This window comes from Ochotona curzoniae, unplaced genomic scaffold (genome assembly GCF_017591425.1).
Source record: "Ochotona curzoniae isolate NIBS_2020 unplaced genomic scaffold, NIBS_Ocur_1.0 scaffold_1037, whole genome shotgun sequence".
NCBI classification, from domain to species: domain Eukaryota; kingdom Metazoa; phylum Chordata; class Mammalia; order Lagomorpha; family Ochotonidae; genus Ochotona; species Ochotona curzoniae.
In genome coordinates this window covers 11,827,045-11,849,260 of record NW_024467083.1, presented here as the reverse complement: position 1 = coordinate 11,849,260, position 22,216 = coordinate 11,827,045, and the positions used below count along the sequence as shown (strand labels likewise).

Genomic DNA, 22,216 nt, shown 5'->3' with positions numbered 1-22,216 from the left:
GGACATACTATAGAGCAGTGGTTATCAAAACAGCCTGGTACTGGCACAAAGACAGAAAGGAAGATCAATGGAATAGAATAGAAGCACCAAAAGGGAACCCACACAAATACAGCCAATTAATCTTTGACAAAAAGACCAATGACAACTCAAGCAAGTGGGAAGGCCTCTTTAATAAATGTTGTTGGGACAACTGGCTGATAGCCTGTAGAAACAAAAAGATAGACCCACATCTATCACCATACACCAAGATCCAATCTACATGGATAAAAGACCTAAACCTACATCCAGAAACCTTCAAACTCTTGCAGGAAAATGTAGGAAATACCCTGCAAGACCTAGGAGTAGGTTCCGACTTTCTAAGTAGGACACCAAAAGCAATAGCAGTTGAGAACAGAATAAACAAATGGGACCTCATCAAACTAAGAAGCTTCTGTACAGCAAGGGAAACAATCAACAAAGTAAAAAAGCAACCCACAGAGTGGGAGAAGATCTTTGCACACGATATAGGCGATAGGGGGCTAATTTCCAGGATATACAAAGAACTTCAAAACAACCAAAAAACCAAAACAAACAAACCACTCAAGAAATGGGCACGGGAAATGGGCAAACATTTCACAAAGGAACAAGTCCAAATGGCAAACAAACATATGAAAAAATGTTCCAGCTCCCTAGCAATAAGGGAAATCCAAATTAAAACATCGATGAGGTACCACCTAACACCAGTAAGATTGGCCCACATAAACAAGAACACCAACGACGCTTGCTGGCGAGGATGTGGGGAAAAGGGAACCCTACTCCACTGCTGGTGGAGCTGCAAATTGGTACAGCCTTTATGGAAATCAGTCTGGAGAACACTCAAACAACTCAAAATCTGCATACCATATGACCCAGCAATAGCACTCCTAGGAATATATCCAAAACACCTGTTTTACGACAAACCAACATGCATCCCTATGTTCATTGCAGCACAATCAGTAATTGCAAAAACATGGAAGCAACCGAAATGCCCATCAGCAGAAGATTGGATAAGAAAGCTTTGGTTCATCTACTCCATGGAATACTACTCAGCTATTAAAAAAAACAAAATGCAGTTCTTTGTGGCTAAATGGGCCCAACTGGAAACTATAATGCTAAGGGAAATGAGTGAATCCCAAAAGATTAGATACCACATGTTTGCCTTGATTTAACCTGTAATTTTTTGTTTGGTTGTTTGTTATTTTTTGAACCTGTCATTGATACTGTCTCAACCCAGATGTTTCGAAGAATCGAACTTGCATTATTTTTAACATATTGTTTACCCATTACTATGTCAATTAATTCCATAATGTTGTATATTGATACTGAGGCCTTGTTGGGGCTTTTAACTGACCGGATCTTTACTCTGTTAGACCTATCTTCAGACCATAGAAGGTCTCCCCAAGAGGCCACTGAACTTATCTGGACAATAAGACGCTGAACTTTATGCTAGGCATGTGTTTGCAAGCAATGAATCTCAACTGAACTTGAACTATGGTTATGCAACAAGGTGGAGGAATCCACCATGGGGGGAGGGGTATGGGAGGGGTGGGGGGAATCCCCAGCGCCTATAAAACTGTACTACATAATACAATGCAAGCAACAATAAAAAAAAAAAAAAGATTTATTTATTTATTGGAAAGTCAGAGATACAGAGAGGAGGAGAGACAGAGAGGAAGATCTTTCGTCCGATGATTCACTCCCCAAGTGAGCGCAACGGCTGATGCTATGCTGAGCTGAAGCCAGGAACCAGGAACTTCTGGGTATCCCGCACAGGTGCAGGGTCCCAAAGCCTTGGGGCGTCCTGGACTGCTTTCCCAGGCCACAAGCAGGGAGCTGGATGGGAAGTGGAGCTGCCAGGATTAGAACTGGCGCCCATAGGGGATCCTGGCGCGTTCAAGGTGAGGACTTTAGCCGCTAGGCCACTGAGCTGGGCCCGTGCAATTTGTTTTTATATCAACAGAGATGAAGTGTTTCAGAGCTAACTGTATTTCTTTGCCAATGAAGCAAATGAACCTACGTTCCTGTTCATTTTACTACCAGGATATCGGCCTTCATTGCCATCTTTTCTTCTGGTGCTGCACGGTTTTATGTTTTACTCTCAGTTTAAAACCAAGAATTTTTCCATATATGCAGGGTGAGTCACAATGCCAAATTTGTTTTTCTAAAATGTTATCTATTTATTAGAGGGGTCATCTTTTCCCGGTCTGATTTCAGGTGCTGCCATTGCTGCTGCTTCATTTCAATATGCACACAAGTCAATTATTGGCTTCTTAATCTGCTCCATTTCTTGTCTACTTTTTAGGTATTACACCATTTTAATTATGGAGGCTTTGCCTTTCACATCTTCCCTTTGCAACTTTTTCTTGGCTACTCCTCCTGTTTGTTTTTCCTTTTACATGATAAAATCAGTTTTATTACCCCCTCTCCAGAGAAAGAGGTATTACTATTGGTTTAAATTTATAAACGTGAACTGTTGATTCATTAATGCATTTAAAAATGCTTTGTTATGCCTAGTTTTGTGTTTTAAAATTCATAAAATTTTCACTTAATTTTTATAACTTTATATTGTCAATGCTACTGAACAAGCATCAGGTCTTCAACAGGATAATTCAAGTGATTTTTGACCCATAAATGGTACTGATTCATCTATAATTTTATTAAGTTATCTATTTGTGATACCACTCTACCTAAGAAAATTCATAAAATGGTAGAAGACATATTTTAACAAATTGCAGCAAAAATTATAACACACAAAATAAGTCCTTGACATATTGATGAATCCATAGATGTTTCCAATCATTTCTGCTAAATTACTTGCATTAGTTAGTATAGAAACAACAATAATAAAACAGCTCTGTAAAAACTTGCCTATCAATATCTCAAAGATATTTTCAAAACTTTGGACACTTTTTTTCTATGATTTGTGAAACAACAAGAAGTTGAAGTGACGTGGCATAAAAATAGGCTTATTGTTCATGTCAATGCTTCAAATTTGATTTTTAATTTGAAAGCACTGCTTTATTTATTTAAAACAAACAAAAAACTAACGTATGGCATCCAGTGCACTGGCTAAGACAGCACTTGGGAGGCCTTCATTCTGGATCAGCTTGGGCCTGCTTCCCATTCAGCTCCCGGCTTCTGGCATGGGACAGCAGCTGAGGCCGGCCCAATGCCTTGGGACCCGCATGGGAGACCCAGAAGAAGTTCTGGAAGAAGCTCCGAGTTCCTGGCTTCAGACTGGCACAGCACCGGCCATTGCGGCCACTTGGGGAGTGAATCATCGGATGGAAGATCTTCCTCTATGTCTCTCCTCCTATTTGTATATCTGTCTTTCCAATAAAAATAAATCTTTGAAAAAGGAAAAACAAACAAAAACCGACCTTTTGCTACATTTGAAAGGAAAATGTTGGGACCCTTCTTGGTAGACTAGTGGCTAAAGTTTTCGCTTTAAAACACACCAGGATTCCATTTGGGCACCGTTCTAGTCCTGGCTGCTCCACTTGGCTTTCAACTTCCAGCTTATAGCCTCAAACACCAATGACTCTTGAAAAAAAATGTTTATCATCAGGAAGAGAATTAAATTACTTAATGGAAAAATGAAGACTTTCCTTTCTGATAGTTCATTTGATTGACCCATATGACAATTATCTTCAGCAACTAGGCTATCTAAAGAATATTTCCATAAATCAAATGAGCTAAATTTGCAGTGTGAGCATTTTGACTAAAACAAATCAAAAACACATGGGACCAGCAATTATGGCATAGCCAGTTAAGCAACCTTCTGCAACACCTGAATTCATATGGATGTCAGTTCAAGTCCTCGCTGCTCTGCTTTGCTCTGCTTTTGGATGCCTGCTAATGTACCTGGGAAGGCAGCAGAAAATGGCCCAAGTCCTTGGGCCCTTACATCGTGTAGGAAACCCAGGTGAAGCTCCTGGTTTCTGATTCCAGCCTGGTCCAGCCTTGGCTATTGAAAAGTTGGTTTATTTGGGGAATAAGCCAAATGGATGGAAGAACTCCCTCTCTGTGTCTCTGCCTCTCTTTATAGCTCTATCTTTCAAACAAAATATGTTTAAAAAATATATATATTAAAACACAAATAGTTTAAAAGTATAAGCCCCTGAACCTGGAGAGATAGCCTAATGGCTAACGTGAACGTCTTGCATTTGCTGGGATCCCATATGAGCACCAGTTTGCACCCCAGCTGCTCCACTCTCCATCCAGCTCCCTGCTTGTGACCTGGGGAGGCAGTCAAGGACAGCCCAAAGCCTTGGGACCCTGTACCTAAAGGAGAAATCCCAAAGAAGCTCTTGGTTTCAGATCAGCCTAGCTCCAGCCATTGCAGCCACTTGGGGAGTGAACCAGCAGATGAAGATCTTTCTCTCTCTTCTTCTCTCTGTAAATCTGACTTTCCAATAAATATAAAACAAATCTTAAAAAAAAAAAAAGGATGCACTTCATATAAAAAATGTCACGGCACTGGATGCTTACTACAAGCATAAATTTGCAAATGAACAGCATCTAACAATGGTCATACAGTCATATCTTGTAGGCAGTAATAGATTTTTATTTGCTTTTAACATTGATTAATTTTATATCTATTAGTAGTGAGTGAAAAATCTTAAATGAAGGGAGACAAATCATTGGAGACTACTATGCGAAACAAGGCTAAAAGGACAGATTATAAACATAAAAGGGACTTTAATCAAAACAGACTTAATACAGAAGCACCAGTAAGGCACTAATGGTTTTTAGAAAGAGGGCCCTGGATAAGATTATCCTTAATGCTTATTTGTGCCTTGTTTGTTTCTCTAGTCTAGCTCTGATTGTTTTTATTTATAACAGGTCTTGTTCCTATCTTGTTTGGGGAAACTTGGTCTGCCTTTCTCCGGATTCACTGTACCACACTCAGAATTGAAGCTACACAAAACAAGCAGTTCCGTACTACATGATTGTAAAGCACAAATGGGGTGGAGAAAAAGGAAAAAAAAGTTTTGATTTTTTAATCAAAACCGCACATGTACGCCATTGCTAATCTTTAAAATACTGACGTAAGTCTAGTGATATTCCCTTTGCACCATAATTTGTTTTTCTTCTTGTAATGGAAATATAAGTTGCAGATGTCAAAATAGCTATGTTAAATTGCTATTTATTGAACTAACAATTTGGAAACTTTTATGGGTAAAGGAATAATAGTCTTATTTTTGTTTTCTTCCTTCATTTTAGCTTTTATTCTCCAATGAAGTCATTGATGCAAACACAAATTTCCTTAAAGAAGTTATAGTTTAAATTTAACAAAAACCAAAATGGTAGAGTTAGACAAAAGAAATAGCAAATTCTGCTGCTGGCTCATATCATTTTCCTTTAATAAAATAAGCACATCTAAATTATTGATTATTTTCATAATGATTATCTATTTTTCTGTAGGAAATCAAAAGCATTTAAAGACTGAGGCTATAATTCTATTTCTTGTAATCAAATGAAATAACTACTGAGTTTTTTTTTTTTATAGTTTGTGGCTTTAGGATAAGTGGGAAAAATACAGTATGCTTGATGACTGGAATGAAAGAAATGATTTCAACAATGAATTTCTGAACAAATTAGAAGATGTTATCCTAGAAGCCTCTTTTCAATTTGCAACCATATAACTATTTCAGATTTTGATAGAGTGCTCCTTCAGTTATGAATAAACATTTCATATAGAAATAAAAGCAAGTGCTAATCTCCGTATGGATGTGTTTTAGGTACTTTTAAATCAGCTGTTTGAAAGATCATCATTTTCCTTGAGAAGCAGTGAAAAATGTAGTTCTATAATGGGTATTTGAATCAGAGCATACTAGCATAATAATAAGCCCTGTCTTTGAAGTAGAGTAACTGTGCTTGCACCACTTTTTTTTTTTTAAATCAGTCAGTTTCAAATGACAGTCTCCTCTACTGGCTATGAAATAACTCCAACCCTGAAATAAACGACTCTAAAACTAGCTATTGTAATCCTTCACCAGCACTGACAATTATGGCATATTTATGAATTGTGCATGTGTGAATTTGTGCATGGGGGGAGGTAAGTGTGATAACAGAGCAGAGGATAGAATGGGTGTTTTTTCCTTGAGTAAGAGACTTTTAAATACATTTACAGGTGACTTATGGGTGCTTGCTAAGAAGTAAATCAATGCCTGGTACTATATCTTCTTCAAAATCTAAGAAAATATAGGGAAGAAGGCAAGTGGTTCAATAGAAACAACTGAATTTTTGTTAAATGCTGTTCTCACATAATTCAGGTTCTGAAGTACAAAACTCCTTTAATACCACTGCACTGTTTCTTCTTCTCTTTGCTGGCCTTTCTTAACTACGGCGCCTCATCTGAACCATCCAACTGCCCAAGATGATTTGAATGACTATTTCTCAATTCCCCTGAAGATAATATATAACCAGTTCCTCTCCAGATGCATAGGTGAGAATAAAATAAGATCAAAGAAATCGGGGCATTCTCGCCTAGAACACCAGTTGACAAAAAACATTCTAGACAGTCAGTATTTACAATGCGTTCACTGTGATGCATCTACTTTATTTTAATAATTCAACTGCTTTTCACTAATGTTTCAGTATATTCAACTTCATAATCATGGCAGCATATGTAAACAGCAAGTTAAAATCTTGTCTAACTAGTTAACTTTCTCTTAGTCCCCAAAGCTGTAGTTCATAAATTATACCCACTTGAAAGGCAAACCACAAAGGAAATTGTTAGGGAACACCCAGAAACATTTTTGAAAAAAGAGCTCTATAATTTCTCATATATGACTTACTATCTGAAGACACAGTAAAGCTTCCTATATATCTTTTTAAAAAAAGGTTTACTTTTTACTTAATACACAGGCCACAAATAATTATATGCTTAACCATGAAATCGACAAGATGGATCAAAAAGGTTCAGACTTTGTATTCAACAGTAATGCTGATCACTTATAATTTAAAATATCATGTTTATAGTTTTGTTCCTCTTGCCTGTTCTGTCTCATACTGTTAGTTATGACCATACTTGTTACTTCTGAAGTGTATACCTCAATTTGCATCTAGAAATTATTTTTGTCTTCAATATAAGAACTAACTAACTAAATAAATAAATTTGTGTCTAACAAAAAGATTTGCCCAAAAAGTTTCTCTTTACATTTAGAGGGTGGAGCCACCAACATGGCAGTGCCAGCATCCCTTTTGACACTGGTTCCACTCCTGATCACTCCATTTCTGATCTAATTCCATGCTAATGTTCCTGGAAAAGCAGCAGTGGATTGACTAAGTTTTTGGGCCCCAGCCTCTATGACTGGCAGACCCAGAAGGCTGTGGGCTCCTGGCTTCCACTTGGCCTAGTTTCAGAGGTTGCAGCAATTTGAGGAGTGAACCAGCAACTGGACAGTCTCTCTTTCTCTCTGCCACCAACCCATACTTTTCCAACTCTTTCACATAATTAAACCTTAAAAAAAAAAAAAGGAAAAAGAAGAAGAAAAAAAAGAAAAGCCAGAAAAGCTTCAAAAATGCAACATCAATACATTTACGTACTCTGATTATACTTTGTGATTCTATCATGCACAGGTAACTCTTTTATTTAAGTGATTTTAAAAAATCCTAATCTATGTAAATGGCACTGTTTTTAAACTATGCTAGGATTCAAAATTAAACTGCTCAGGTTTCAGCATTAAAAGATACCAACTGGATCCATTACTTCCATTCTAACATTTTTCCCCAACATAGAGCCTCTTCTCCTTGATCTCATCATCTTTTAAAGGCATATACGAATATCTTTGAATATTAACTCTTATCAATACAATCCTTGCCTTGCCTCCTTCTCACTGTCAGTACTCAGCTGACAAACTCCCCAAACTATTTATTCTGTGTCTATTCCCTACTTTTTTTTTTTTTTTTTTTACCAAGTAGCTAATCAAGACCAAAGAAAAACATGCAATTGTGCTGGTTGTTTTCACTTTAAATTCATGACCACAAACCTCAAAGTGGGCGCTTGGTGCTGCCAAGCAATCACAATGCTCCCCTTTACAGCAAAAGGCTTTGAAATAGAGTTGACTGCAGTTGCTATCTTCATTTCCTCCCCTCGGTTTTTTTTTTTCTTGAAACTATTCCGTTTAGGCTTTCCTTCTCCCTTTCTGAGTGTCTGCACTAAGTTACCAACGAACAGTCCCAGAAGTACCTCCTTTCTGCTTGAGATCCCTTCCTTACATGGCTTCTAAAGCACGGTGTGCTCTCCCACCCCCACCTCCCTGGCCTCCTGTTCCTCACTCCCTCTTAGGGATCAGACCCCTGACCTCTTCTCTTTCTCCATACTCATTTGGAAAACTCATCTAACCCCCTGGCTCTAAATAGAATAAACTGATGACACTCGCTTCCTTCTTCCACCCAATCTCCCTCTCTCACACGTACATCTACATATTCTTGCGAAGCTATCTCGCTGTACTCCAGCTGCACTACCCTTCTCTTGGTTTTCCTTCAACATGTCAGACGTGCCCCTGCCTCAGTGTGCCTATATTTGAGATATCATCTAACCTGAGCACCCTTTCTCTGAACAGACCTATGTCCTTCACTTATCCATGGAGGTCTCTGCTCCAACATCACCATATGCAGTTGGCTTGGCAAGCCCTGCTACAGTAGCAGTCTCCCTGCTCTTCTTTCTAGCACTTGCGACTAGCTGACATCGCATTACCTGCTTGCATATTCATTTGCCTTATAGACTGTTTCTCCCACTGAAATATAAATCTCCATGAGTGTAAGGTATTTGGCTATTGTGTTTACTTCTTGGCAAAGACTGGGTTCTAAGACGTTTGTTAAATGACTCTAAGTCATCTTCAAGTTTTCTCTTTGGAATTATAACAGGTATAGGCAAATTATATATCTCAGTTATACAGGAATTCTTGACATCATTTTGGCTATCAGAAGAAAAGAACACATAAGCAAATTAGCTTAACAATAATGCAAGGAGATGCAATTAACCCGAAGCAATATATTTATATGAATGAATAAAAAAAACTTTCATATGCAGGTCAGTGTGACCTAGATGGGAATGACAAACAGAACTACCCTGGAAGCTGGTGTGACTGTTTACAGTATAATATTGAAAAGGATCCTAAAGCTAAATCAGTTTCAACAGGAAAGGCTATCATATTGAGGGGTATTCTCCAGAAGGAAGGGGTGAGACACTCCGTGCCTTTAAATCTATGCCTTTACATCTTAAAGTTTTTTTCTTTGTTCAGCTGACCACTTCCAAGAAATCCATACATTTATATACATATATGGTTATAAAAGATTTCCATAGACAAGGGTCCCCCAGAGGAAGACTAAACTAAGGATATCAATTCTTACACACATGTAACTTTTTCATAAAAATACTCTTATCTACACATGACAAAATTTAAGTTATAAATAAGTGCAATGAGAGCTAACATCAAAGATGAATAATAAAATACAACTATTCTAAAAATAGAATAAAATAACCAGCATCGCTACTCTGCATTTTGGAACCAATTATTATATAAAGTAAGGGTTACTTGAAGAGAAGCGCTGCAATCCCATGACAGGTGGACAGCTATTCAGTAGGAGCGTATGGTCAAAGTGACGATTCTCATTCTGGTGGGATGGAATTGGTCACAAGACTTCACTATGTTACTCAGAACGGCATGCAACTTAAAACTTATAAATTACTTATTTCTGAATTTTTCTGCACATTTTTTTTTTTTGGTCTGAGCTTGGCACATTTAACTCAAATCATGGAATGTAAAATCAAGCATAAGAGAGTCGTACCACTTCGATACTTAGAGGGCTCAGACACGGAATAACTGAGACAGATTTTCTGATTTGCAGACCTTCTCACAAACGAGGCAAAACATGCTTGCTCACTATCTCAGTAGTAACACCTTCATTCACTCAGCTGCTCGGGCCCAAACTCTGGATTTAACCTTGGGTCCCATCTTTCATACAATCTTCACCCATTCACTCCACAAGCATACCTTGTTAATTTTACCTGCAGAGCATTTTTTAAAGCTTTATCCACATCTTTTTATTGCCACATTCATAGCCTAGACCACGCCACCATGGCCTTTCTCTTGGTCCCCTGTAATAGCAACCTAGTCGGTCAGTCTGTTTGTATTTGTGCCCCTTCACAATCCATTATCTACACAGCAGTCAAAATGACTTCTAAAAGCAGGAATCAAATTTTATTATTCTCTAATCATTTCCCATTTTCCTTGGAATAAAATCCAAACTCCTAATCCTGGGTAATTTCCCCAGCCTATTTCTCCAACTATATTGCAAACCATTCTCCTCTTATTCCCTGTGATTCTGCCACACTGATTTCCTTTGAGCCCCAAAGTTGTTTTTCACTCCAGGGCTTCTGTAACAGCTGGCCTCTGGAGGAAATGTCCCTTCTCTGATAAGCTCTCCTTAGACAGTCAGATTTCATCTAAAGTCCCCTCTCAAAAGGCTTCGCTTATCATGCAATTGAAAGAGGCAACTCAACCCTTATATAATCCTATCTTTACTTTGTATAATCCAAATAATTCTTCAGTTTTTGAGCAGTTCATTTCTTATTATAAAATACATAAATTATATATTCTTGTCTCATTCACCATTACGAAAATGACTGGAATCTTGTCTTTGTACTACCTTGATGAGAGGGGTTACCTAATAAATATTTGCTGACGATGCTTTGTGCTGTTTTAAAATACATCTTAGTAATAAAATGTGTATATGTTTATTTATTCCTATTTGTAGAATAAATGAGTGATAATAGAATCAAGTAAGCATTTCTTCTTGGGATTAGAGATGATAATTCTCTGAGGCTGAAGAAAACAGGAACTCCCTTGGATACAAATTCAAAATATTCCAACATTTTTCCTAGGCAAAATGAGAGGCTGACTATAAAACAATGGGAATAGAATTTATGCTTCATAGAGCTAGAAATCATAAAACGATATCACAGCAAGTAAATGTCATGAAAGTATATGCAATAGGTGTGAGAGGTACACACTTAAAACACGCATGTGTGTATGTGTGTTTGTGGGAAAGTAGATAGGAAAAAAAAGCACATAATGTTCGAGTATTTTCGACAGAGGAAGTATGAGTGAATCCAGAATCCAGAGCTCATAGCATGCTTAGGGAACTGAAAACAACGCAACTGGCTGGACAGCATAGGAAGAACTAAGAGGTACTAAGACTGAAGGCATATAGGGATAATATCACACAAACCTGCCAAGAGCTTCAGACTCTCCGATGACTAAAGTGTCACTGAGAAAAATCTAAAGCCAGGCAATTTTTACATGTAACAGAATCCTCATTAAAGTAAGATATTCTTAACTAGTGTGAAGAGTTTAGAGGGATAAAGAGGTCGAGCTGCAGACTGTTAAAGGCTTTCTAGTAAGACAGAGTACTGGTGGAAATCAGAAAAATGGAATATGAAGATCCTACTCTCAGGAAGCAACAAAGAAACCGGGATATAATTTACAAACAGAAGAAACTCCAAGCCTCCAGTCATAATATAATGTTGAAGAATGATGCATGGTGATCCACGTTGGGTCAGTTATACTGTTCACATGTGTTGAAATGGCACACTGCATCCCGTAAAGGGGTGAAATTACTGCTAACTTCCTTGTACAAACTGCTGGCCTACTTTAGTCCAGAATTTTAAAATATCTATTTGGGATAAATCTTAACATAATGTACTTTCATTAAATCTTTTCTGGCAAATTATGTTCTATGAAAGTAATCACAGCCTGACCTCAAGTATGATTTTGGTAACATTATAAATGTCTTACTGATAATAAAATGATATAGGAAAATAAAAAGTCCAATCAAGACATATGTAACCTTTTAAATAAGTGATATCTGTAAAAATTCTTTTATTACTTTGATAAAAATAAACCATAAAACTGTCTCAGAGGAGCTAGAAGAGATAATAACCATACATTATAATTTAACAAATAGTCATAAAAATCTATACACTTACACAGCCATATCCATAAATGTATATGGATTCTCTGGTTAGCAACACAAACACCAACAGATAATAGGCAGATATTTTCTCAAGAAGATCTTCATTTACATATACTTTCAAATTTAACTTCAGTTAGGATTTTGAATAAACTTCTGCAATGATAATGTGAATCTACACTTGAAAATCACACAACGTTGTGGAGGGATTTTGATCCTGCTATGTTTCAAAGTGTAAGATACAGATACCAAAGAATGATATTCTAACTATAATCAACACATTATAATATACTAAATCTCAAACATTTTACTCTGGGATAACAGGAGGGTAGTTTTAAGGAAAGTATTACTGACTTGAGTGTGATCAAAAGGCTCAATTCTAATACCAAGAAGAACTATCAAACTGTTGGCAAAACTTAAACAGCAAAGAAAAATAACATGAAGAAGACATAAGTTGGATAGACATCTGTTAAAGATCAAGGAAAGCCAATTTTATAATTTGTACTTTAAATCTGTAATGCAGGCAGCACATTTACCTCCAAAATCTCCTTTTACCACTAGAAAGCGACATATAACACTTACCTTATAACTATCAGGAAAGCTATCAGGATTGAACAGATAGGATCTGCTATCATCAGACCAAAATTCTGCATCATGATGGCAGAGGCAATTACACCAATACTTCCAAGTGTATCTGCTAGAATGTGTAAAAATACTCCTAGAAATACAGCATAATAAAAATAACAAATAGGTTCTGATTAACATAAATACCAGTCTCTTGAATCCATAATTTACAGATTAAAAAATATAAATATCAATTTGAAAAATTACTAAGAATGCATATATTTTTAATAATTAGGTAACATAACTATATAAATATTATCAGTTAAAATACTCTTCATTTTTTCAATCAATAGGGGTTCAAAGATCTAGTAAATTTTTCCTGTTTTAGTGGTATAATATAACGGAAGAATTTGAGAAAATACTGCTTGTCAAAATTTATCTCAGACTAAAAGAGGTTAAAGTTTAATTTGTTACCAGAAAGACACTGCATGCAGCTCTACTCTAACTGGTCAAGAAAACGTTTTAACTATAAAAAATGTACATGGAGTGCCCTCTGCTGGTGACAAATATTATTACCATTTAGGACTAGAATTTCCTATCCTGACTTATCCAGATTTGTTATTTATTATAAAAGTATTGTTATATATATTGGGTACATTATATACATAATCTTAATGTAAGAGAAGGTAGGAATCTGAATATTTTAAAAATAAAGTAAAATTCATATTGACACAGGCACTGTGGAATAGCAACTTAAGCTTCTAACATGAAGTACTGGCATATCATTTGGGTAACGGTTCCACTCCGTTTCAGATCCAAGTCCCTGCTAATGTGTCTGGGAAGACAATGGAAGATGGACCAAGATGTGGAAGACCCAGAAGAAGCTCTGAGCTCCTGTGTGGCCTGACACAGCCCAGGCTGCTGTGGCCATTTGAGGAGTGAAACAGCAGATGGAAGATTTCTCTATGTCTCTCCCTGTCTCTCTCTGTAACTCTCTGCCTTCCAAAATAAATAAATAAATGCTAAAGAAAAATGCATGTTAAACTTTTAATAAACAAAGTAGCAAATGCAGTTTGAAAACCATTAAAAATACCAAGAAGTTTAACATATAACATGTTCTGAAGACTTGACAAGGCAATAAATTATTTAATATACATACTTTAATAGATAAAATTTAAGCTTTAATAATATCTTATTAAAAGTAGAATATTCTTCAACACTCTCAACTACAATATCTGAAAAGGAGTTGAAATATGAAAAAGAAGTACCTATTTTGGTACATTGTTTTTCCTTTTTTATTATCCATTGGACAAAAATAATTAAATAATAATTATCCCTAGGAGTAAAAAAAAAGAAGATTCAAAGTAAAAAGTTAAAAAATTTAAAAGATGTCTATTAATATGTCCAATAGAATTTTAATGTGCTCTAGGAAGGTATATTTCAATTGATCAGCTACTGTAGAACTCTGTCTAAATGATAACACATATAACTCATACTCTACCACGTACACGTGCCTTTTCATCTGTATAGCATTTCGACTCATTCTCTGAAACACTGATGGATCAATTCAGAGAAATTGCTCCACAACAAGAGAATTTGCCAGAATATACTTAGACAATATATTTTCTACCCTAAGGCATTTCAAATAGCAAAGCATTAAATAGATTAATGTATTTTAACCACTCGATTTTTTTTAGAAAAACATGGAAAGCAATTCACAGCAGTTACATATTTGTAAAATATATAAATTCTCAAATTCATGTGAGAGACACGGAGACTGAACTGTCAGTTGTGTACCCCAGGTTCATTCAGCAGACGCCCCTGGGAGCCGGGTCAGGCAGCAGCCAGGAGGCACTCCAGGCGGGCCTCCCGTGCGAGGACACATTCACCTGCTCCAGGCAGCGTCTACTGCTTCAGAAGCAGGATGCCGCCTCACCCGGCCCCCACACGGGCACCCCAAGCAGTGGCCGAGGTGCTGCACCGCACGCTTACAGGCATTGTAATACAATCCGCACTGAGAACAAGTCAATACTGAAAGAAAAAAGAGGAGACTCATTTGTGCTTGCTTTTCCTTGGTTGGAAAGTTTCTAGCTGAATCTTATTCACTAAGCAGAAAACTGGCTTTAAAAATCTGTATCACTCGGACAGGCACGGTGGCATGGCAAACTATTCCTGTGCATGGGCACCAGTTCTAATCCTGGCTGTGTTATTCGGGATCTGGATTCCTGCTACTGACTCGGGAAAGTAGTGGAAGATGGCCCAGGAATTCGGGTCCCTGCACCCACGAGGGAGGCACTTCAGAAGCTCCTGGCTTGGCTCTGGATCAGCTCCGATCTGGCCATGGCAGTCACCTAGGCAGTGCTCTTCCCCCGCCTCCTCCACCCCCCATGACTTTCAGGTAAAAAGCTCTTTTTAAAAAAAGTATCATTAACCATCTAAATCTTTCTTATTTTCTAGTACCTGCTCTAAAAAAAAATCACACAAAAATATAAACTAATATTTTACTTATGTGCCTTGTAAGACTTTATACAATGCTGACAAACTAATTCTCCTCAAATTTTGAAGTCAGGGATCACAATTAAGATATAGCAAGTACTTTTTAAAAAAACAGTTAACTCATGGTTTTGCATGTGTGTGTGGCTATATGGTTGTTTTGAGCAGTTTTCTCTGTTCTTCAACTATTCATTAGATGCTTCACTAACTATATACTCTTAGATATTCAGAAAAAGAATCTTAAGAGCTTTTTTTTTTTAAAAAAAATTATGTTCTATCATTTTTTGAAAGCCAAAGTCAGAGAGCGAGTGAGAGAGAAATGGCTTCTGTACACTTTCCCTTAGATGATGGCAGCCAAGTGGTGCTGAGCCAAGCTGAAGCCAGGAGCCAGAGCCACCTGATTCTCCTATGTGGGCAATGGCCCAGCCACTCAGGCCATCCTCCATTGCTTTTCCCAGGGGATCAGCAGTGGGGTCAGCCAGGATACAAAGCATCACCCGTACTGGATGTCAGCATTGCAGGCAGTGGCGCTACTCACTACGCGACAACGCCAGCCCTAGGCATTTTCATTCATTGTAGAAGAGGAAAGAGAAGCAGACACTGGTTCACTTATCAAATGCCTGCCACTCCTGGGGCCGGGCCAGGCAGAACCCAGGAGCCCAGAACTCATCTTAGTCTCTCCTACTGAGTCTCAAACACCTCGGCCATCATCTGTTCCCTCCCCGAGCATGAATTAGCAGGAAGGCAGAATGGAAAGAACCAGGATATCAACCCAGACACGCTGGTACCGGATACGGATAGCCCAAGTGGTATTTCAATCACTGTGTCAAAATACTCACCCCAACATTTAATATTATAAAAGTTTTTATTAAAAAAATAGCTAAAAAGGCAGATCTTTTTTCCTCCAACATAATTCTCAAAACTTCAGTTTGGTATAATTTATATCATTTAATGCAGATAGATCAAATATGTATGATAGCAGCCAATTAACTAAATGCTGTTTTAGAGCAATTTTATATATTTCATAAATAGAATATTTGTGATTGAAAGATACATTTAAGCATTCTAAAAATAAATTCTTCAGGTCAGAGGAACCCATTAAGAGTGAAAAAATAGAAAAGTAAATTTCATTAAGAAATAGTGGAGAAATAACGCTATACATATTAGAACAGAAGCTGCTGAAAAAGCCAGACTCATAAATTCTGCAATTACACAAGAATATTCAAGTAAAACCATACAATACATCCACGAAGGCAAGCATTCTATTATAGAGATACTACATTAAGTAGCATATCTTAATTTTTTTTTTTTTTATGTTAAACCTAAGAAGATCCAGTGGCAAGACAGTATCTGCTGGAATTCAACATAGAATATATAAAATAATCACTGGGAAAGCTAATATTTTAAACATAAATATTATGCCATATATTTTTCTTAAGGAAAAAAAGAACTCAAAACTAAGAATCCACTTTTATAAAATTGAGAAACTTACAAGTTGCTTGTCATACCTTGTAAAATCTGTCTGCTGGGTCCTTGTGTGTCTTTTAAAGAGGGACCATCTGTAGAGAATTAAGTTAAATTATTTTAAAACATGTCTTCAATTCCTGAGTCAAATTTTTCAATTGAGTCCTTTTCATTCAAATGTATCATGAAGGACGAATGACTAGTCATATCAGACCTAAAAAATTATTTTTAAAATTCAATAAAGTAGTTAAGAAGAGGTAAATCCAGAGGAGGCAACCTTAAAATACATCAGTGGTGCTCAGTACTTTGGAAATTATTGTCTCCCAAAATTGAAAGTACAGAAATATAAAAACATTGTCAACATTTTCAAATATTCCCAAAATATCTTCTGTAATTTTACAACTGTAAAATTAAAAAGAAAACCGCATGTGCTGCCTGATACAAGAGGTCAAGGAAATGAAAAAGCAGGGAAGAATTCAGGCTACCTTGATCCTGACAAACACTTGCTTTCAATACCTTTTATCTCTGTCAAGGCTTTTACACAGAATAAAAAAATTCTCTTCAAAAATGCAGTCCTTATGCTGAAACAATGAAACACTGCTGCAGTGAACCGAGGACCCAGGCAGACAAGGTAAAAGCAGAGGAAGGTGTCTTCTGAGACGATGGGGAAGACTGGCAGGCCTGTTGGTCCCGGTTACCTGAGCGCTCCTCCGCCCTTCTCACTGCTTTCTTGAAGTCAGACGCTGAGTTCACCCCAGATGTTTTCTGCCTACTAATAATTATGACCTCTTTGTGTTTCAGTTCCTAGTTAAGAACACGGCAACAACAGCCCTACCTACCACATAAGCTTATTATATGGGGAATTTAAAAAGTTAATATAATTGAATCATTTAGAACATATTTGACACATGAATGAACATTCAAAACTCACAATGACCAATACTGTGGGCGGTAGTGATGATGATGCTAATTGGAATACAATATCAGGTTACAATAAAAAGTTGTTTAACTCCCAACAAATACACCTGATGAAATGTTTCAACTTTTGCCCCAGGTCTACAAAATAGGTATGTTATTAAAACCTCAAATATGTCTTTCTAGGAATTTAAAAACATTTTTCTTTGTATATTTCTTCAGCAAGTGATCATAACAATGACATTCAGTTTTCTAATCTAAAAATGGTCTAATATCTGCAATTTTTTTTAACACAAATTTGATATTCAAAAAATTTCAGATTATGCAGCATTTAGATTTCAGCCTAGGGATGTTCAGGTAATAAAGATTGCAAATACTCTAAAATTTGAAAAAATCAAAATCTGAAACATTTTTTCGATAAGCAGTATTTAACCCATGTTATTTGGTTTTATTGGTGGTTGGATATAGTAGAGGAATTAAATCTGGAGCAAATCTTTCAACATTTAATAAGATGCACAAATGTAAATAGCACTTAAATATTCATGAACCTACTAAGTGTTTAATAAGTTGTCCCTAACATGCCCAGTTATGTTCTTGCACCAATTAATTGGTCTGTGTGAGCCAGGGACGATAAGCCAAAGTGTCTAAGGCAGGGGTCACGACAGGCGACGGGCTGTGCCGGGCTGAGCTGGAGCAACCACTGGCATACTTAACACTGGCTGGGAACAGGCCCGGTTGGGGAGCTGGGGGGGAGACCCTGGCTGAATGGAGGTTCCCACTGAGGGGCGCACAGGCTGGAATGGGGCTGCGTTCTGATCAGGATACAGTTGTAGTCTCCCTTGGCACAAGTGTGGACTGGGACTAGACGCACCAGGCCGGGTCAGACTGCAACACCTCCTAGTGTCATGGAGGACCAGGGTAGATGTGGGACGCACTAGGCTGGGTTTCAACCCCAACTGAGCCAAGTATGAGCAATACGTGGGTATGGGAGAACCGTGGTTGGGCTGAAACATCCAACAGCAAGAACCAGAATGGGTTGAAGGCCAGTTAAGAAAAGCCACTGCTGGGCCCAGCGCGGTGGCGCAAGTGGTTAAAGGTCCTCGCCTTGCACGCCTGGGATCCCATATGGGTGCCGGTTCTAATCCCGGCAGCCCCGCTTCCCTTCCAGCTCCCTGCCTGTGGCCCGGGAAAGCAGCAGAGGACAGCCCAAAGCCTTGGGACCCTGCGCCCGCGTGGGAGACCCAGAAGAGGCTCCTGGCTTCGGATTGGCATAGTATCAACCCGTAGCGCTCACTTGGGGAGTGAATCATCGGACGGAAGATCTTCCTCTCTGTCTCTCCTCTCTGTATATCCGCCTTTCCAATGAAAAGGGGGCTTGGGGGGGCTAGACAGAGAGACACCCAACATCCATGAGGGCTGGACAGTTGAGCTGGAACAAGGTTTTAATACCCATTGACATGTATGAGAGCAGAGGGGGATGTGGGACAGACTGGACTAGTCTGCCACACATACTGGCAAACCAGGGTAGGGGGCGGGCCTGGTGGGGGTTATTGTGGGTCGCTCTGACTAGGCTGAAGCTCCCACTGGTTTACGTGAGGGCCAGGTATGTGCTGGGCAGAACCAGGCTGGACTGCAATACCCATTGGTTCCACTGGAAGACAGGGATGGAAACAGAACCAACCCAGCAAGTGCAACCACCAGCTGATGGTGCAATGGACCGTGCCAGGCCCTGTGCTTGCTAGTACATGCAGGAATCTGGTCTGGGAACACCTCAGACAGAGTTTCTTTGGGAATCCCCCAATCGAGCTTCCGGACTCAGAACCCTAACCATCAAAAGATGGAGGACAGAGCAGGTCAATCAACCACCTCAGCTATATGTTGGCAATGAAAATACTAGGCAAACAGAGACTCTGTGATGGACTAGGTCAATCAGTGGATTCTTCAACAGCTTCATCATGCCTGGACAGGCAAAATTGGCAGTGATTCATAACCGGTGAACTACCAAAACCACTTGAGCAAGGATCTCGGAGCATGCCCCACATCTGGGACCTGGGATGGGTGGGAGACTGGGTGGGGCTTCTCCATCAATATTCCCTTTACCTCAGACATATGAAGGAAACAATAGGTAAATAGTGGTCTTCCCACTTTCCTATAGCCCTTGTACCTTTTTACCCTAATTAACAATGTAAAGAATGCCAAAACTATTTTTAAAAAATTAATTCTTTGGGAGCCAGCTTCCTGTAGCACTGGCATTCCTTATGAGTGTTGTTTCTAGTCCTGACGGCTCCACTTTTCCCTGTTGATGGCCTGGGAAAGCAGTGGAAAATGGTCCAGGGGCTTGAGCCCCTCTACCCACGTTGGAGACTTGGAAGAAGCTCCCAGGTCCAGACCCATACAACTCTTGTCGTTGCAACCATTTGGGGAGGGAAGCAGCAGCTGGAAGTTCTCCCTGTCTTTGTAATTCTTTCAAGTAAAACATAAATTTTTTAAAAAAAAAAACTTATGCATAGATTTTAAAATGTTTCTGTACCGCAATAAACTATATATTTTCATTAAAAAAAAAAATCAGTTGTCGCTACATTCCAGGCTCGGTGTTAGAATAGCTTCTCCTTTTCTGTTTCAGTTTAGTCAATGTTGAATGGCATAAGCAGTTAGTTGAACCTCTAGACTAACTACAGCATCACAGGCATATGTCATGTTGCACATTTTGTGAAGCAATCACTGATTGCACATAGTAATGAAGTGATTCGGAGCACAAGACAAGGACAAATGAAGTGCTGGAGTTAAGCAATGATACAAGTAAGAGGCTCTATTTTTAGATTTATAAAACTTCAAAAGCTTTCCTAAAACCTATCTGCCTAAGAATTCCTTAGTGCCTCAAATTCTTTCTGGTGAACTACTGTTCTTTATCAAACTTAACTACTGTTCAACCTATATTGAATCTTACCATATAGAGGGAGTACTGTTGACTATATAAAAGAAATTCTGGGCCAACCATCAAGGGGTCAGTAGAAAACGCTGGTGAAGGGAAAGGAAGTAATAACTTCACAACAGATTAGCAAATCCTTTTATAAGCACTGTGGTTCCCAATTAATCACTTTAGGATTAAACATCGGGATAGCCTAATGAACTCACAACTGATAAATCTATAAAAATGATTCTTGATGATACATCACTGTAGGTTTCAGAATTTACTTATGAAAGTATTCAAAGGATTGTGAAAACTGTTGTAACTGTATTCTTTCTATTTAAGGTTTCTTAGCATTTATAAAGATGACAAACAGGAAATTAATTGATATAAAAACCTTTTTTAAGGCCAGTGTCATATAACTACAAAAAAAAAGAGCTCCAGTTATCTAATTAAGACACATATTTCAAATATTAGAGAACTTCAAAAAGTTTATGTAAATAGAATTTTAAAATGTAATGTGATGCAAAAAAGTCCAGATCTATGCATAATATGACTTTTCACACTTTATAATTTATTATGCATGAGAAACATTGTAAAAATAGTGTTGGTATAGCTTATATCCTTAACACATTTAGGTTCCACTGTAGGATAATGAAGTATTCATTCTAAATTATTAACTTCAATGTCAAAAATCAAATTCTTTGAAATCATTTTGTTAAAAAAACGTAAAGAAATCATCTTAAAAGTATAAAGGACACACAGTTTTTCAAACTTACTTGGAATTCATAAAGAGTTGGAAATGCAAACCAGTGCAATCATTACAAAAATGACAAATTTCAGAGAATGACACAGGCAACAATAGCAAAAATAGATCAGTGAGATTACATCAATCCAAAAAGCTTCTGCAGAGCAAAGAACATAAACCAAAGGAAAAGGCAACTGAAGCAATGGCACAACACACCTGTGAACTACACACCCGGTCCAGAATACCTAAAACACATACAGAATGTACACAACTCAAGGCCAGAAAAACAAATCACTAAAAAGTGAATAAAGGAATGCAACAGAAATCTTTCTATAGAGGACATCCAGGTGGCCAAGAGGGATGTGAAAAGGATGAACTACATCACCTCTCACCTGTCCAATGGCTATGTAGTGTTGGTGAGAAAGTAGAGAAAAGTGAATCTTTCTACATTCTTAGTGAGAATGCAAATCAGTGTAACTAATATGAAAAATACAATGGGACTGCCTCAAAAAATTAAAATATACTATCATGAGGCCAACAATCCTATTCTGGGTACATATGCAAAAAAACTGAAACTAGGATCTCAAAGACCCACCTGTACTTCCATGTGCATGATAATATTATTCATCATAGTCTATGCATGGAAGTAACCTAAAATTCCATCAACACGCAAATGCCTAAAGAAAATGTGATGTGTACACACACACACATGCACGGATATACAAAATGGAATAACAGTCAGCCTTCCAAAAGAAAATTCTGCTACTTGAAAAACAAAACATGGTTAATGTGGAGAACACCATGCTAAGTGAACAGGCTAGAAAAGAATGACAAATACTGCATCTGTAGTATTTAGACAAGGATCTACACTGTCAGACTGGTAGAAATAAAGGCTATAATGGTGGTTGCCAGGGACAGGGGGGAATAGAAAAGAGGAAGTATTAGTAAAAACACAAAGTTTCAGTTATATCCTTTGTAATTTTCTGGAAGTCCCGGAGATCTACATAACATGGTGCCTATGTTGACACCATCTGTATATTTAATAATTTGCCAACAGGTTATATCTTATGTACTTTTACATAAATAAATAATTAAGCATCAGAATAAATAAAGTGCAAGAG

General features: G+C 37.8%; 1 protein-coding gene across 3 annotated transcripts in view; it reads right to left on the bottom strand.

Annotated features, from left to right (window-relative positions):
* The window catches only part of SLC30A7 (solute carrier family 30 member 7), a 75,809-nt gene that overhangs the window by 32,330 nt on the left and 21,263 nt on the right, over positions 1-22,216 (bottom strand). For all 3 annotated transcript variants that reach the window (XM_040999084.1, XM_040999085.1, XM_040999086.1), the window contains 2 exons: positions 16,569-16,619; positions 12,586-12,721 (listed from right to left, as the gene is read on the bottom strand). In XM_040999084.1, the coding sequence (XP_040855018.1) occupies positions 12,586-12,721; positions 16,569-16,619 (187 nt within the window). The remainder of the gene's footprint in view (positions 1-12,585; positions 12,722-16,568; positions 16,620-22,216) is intronic.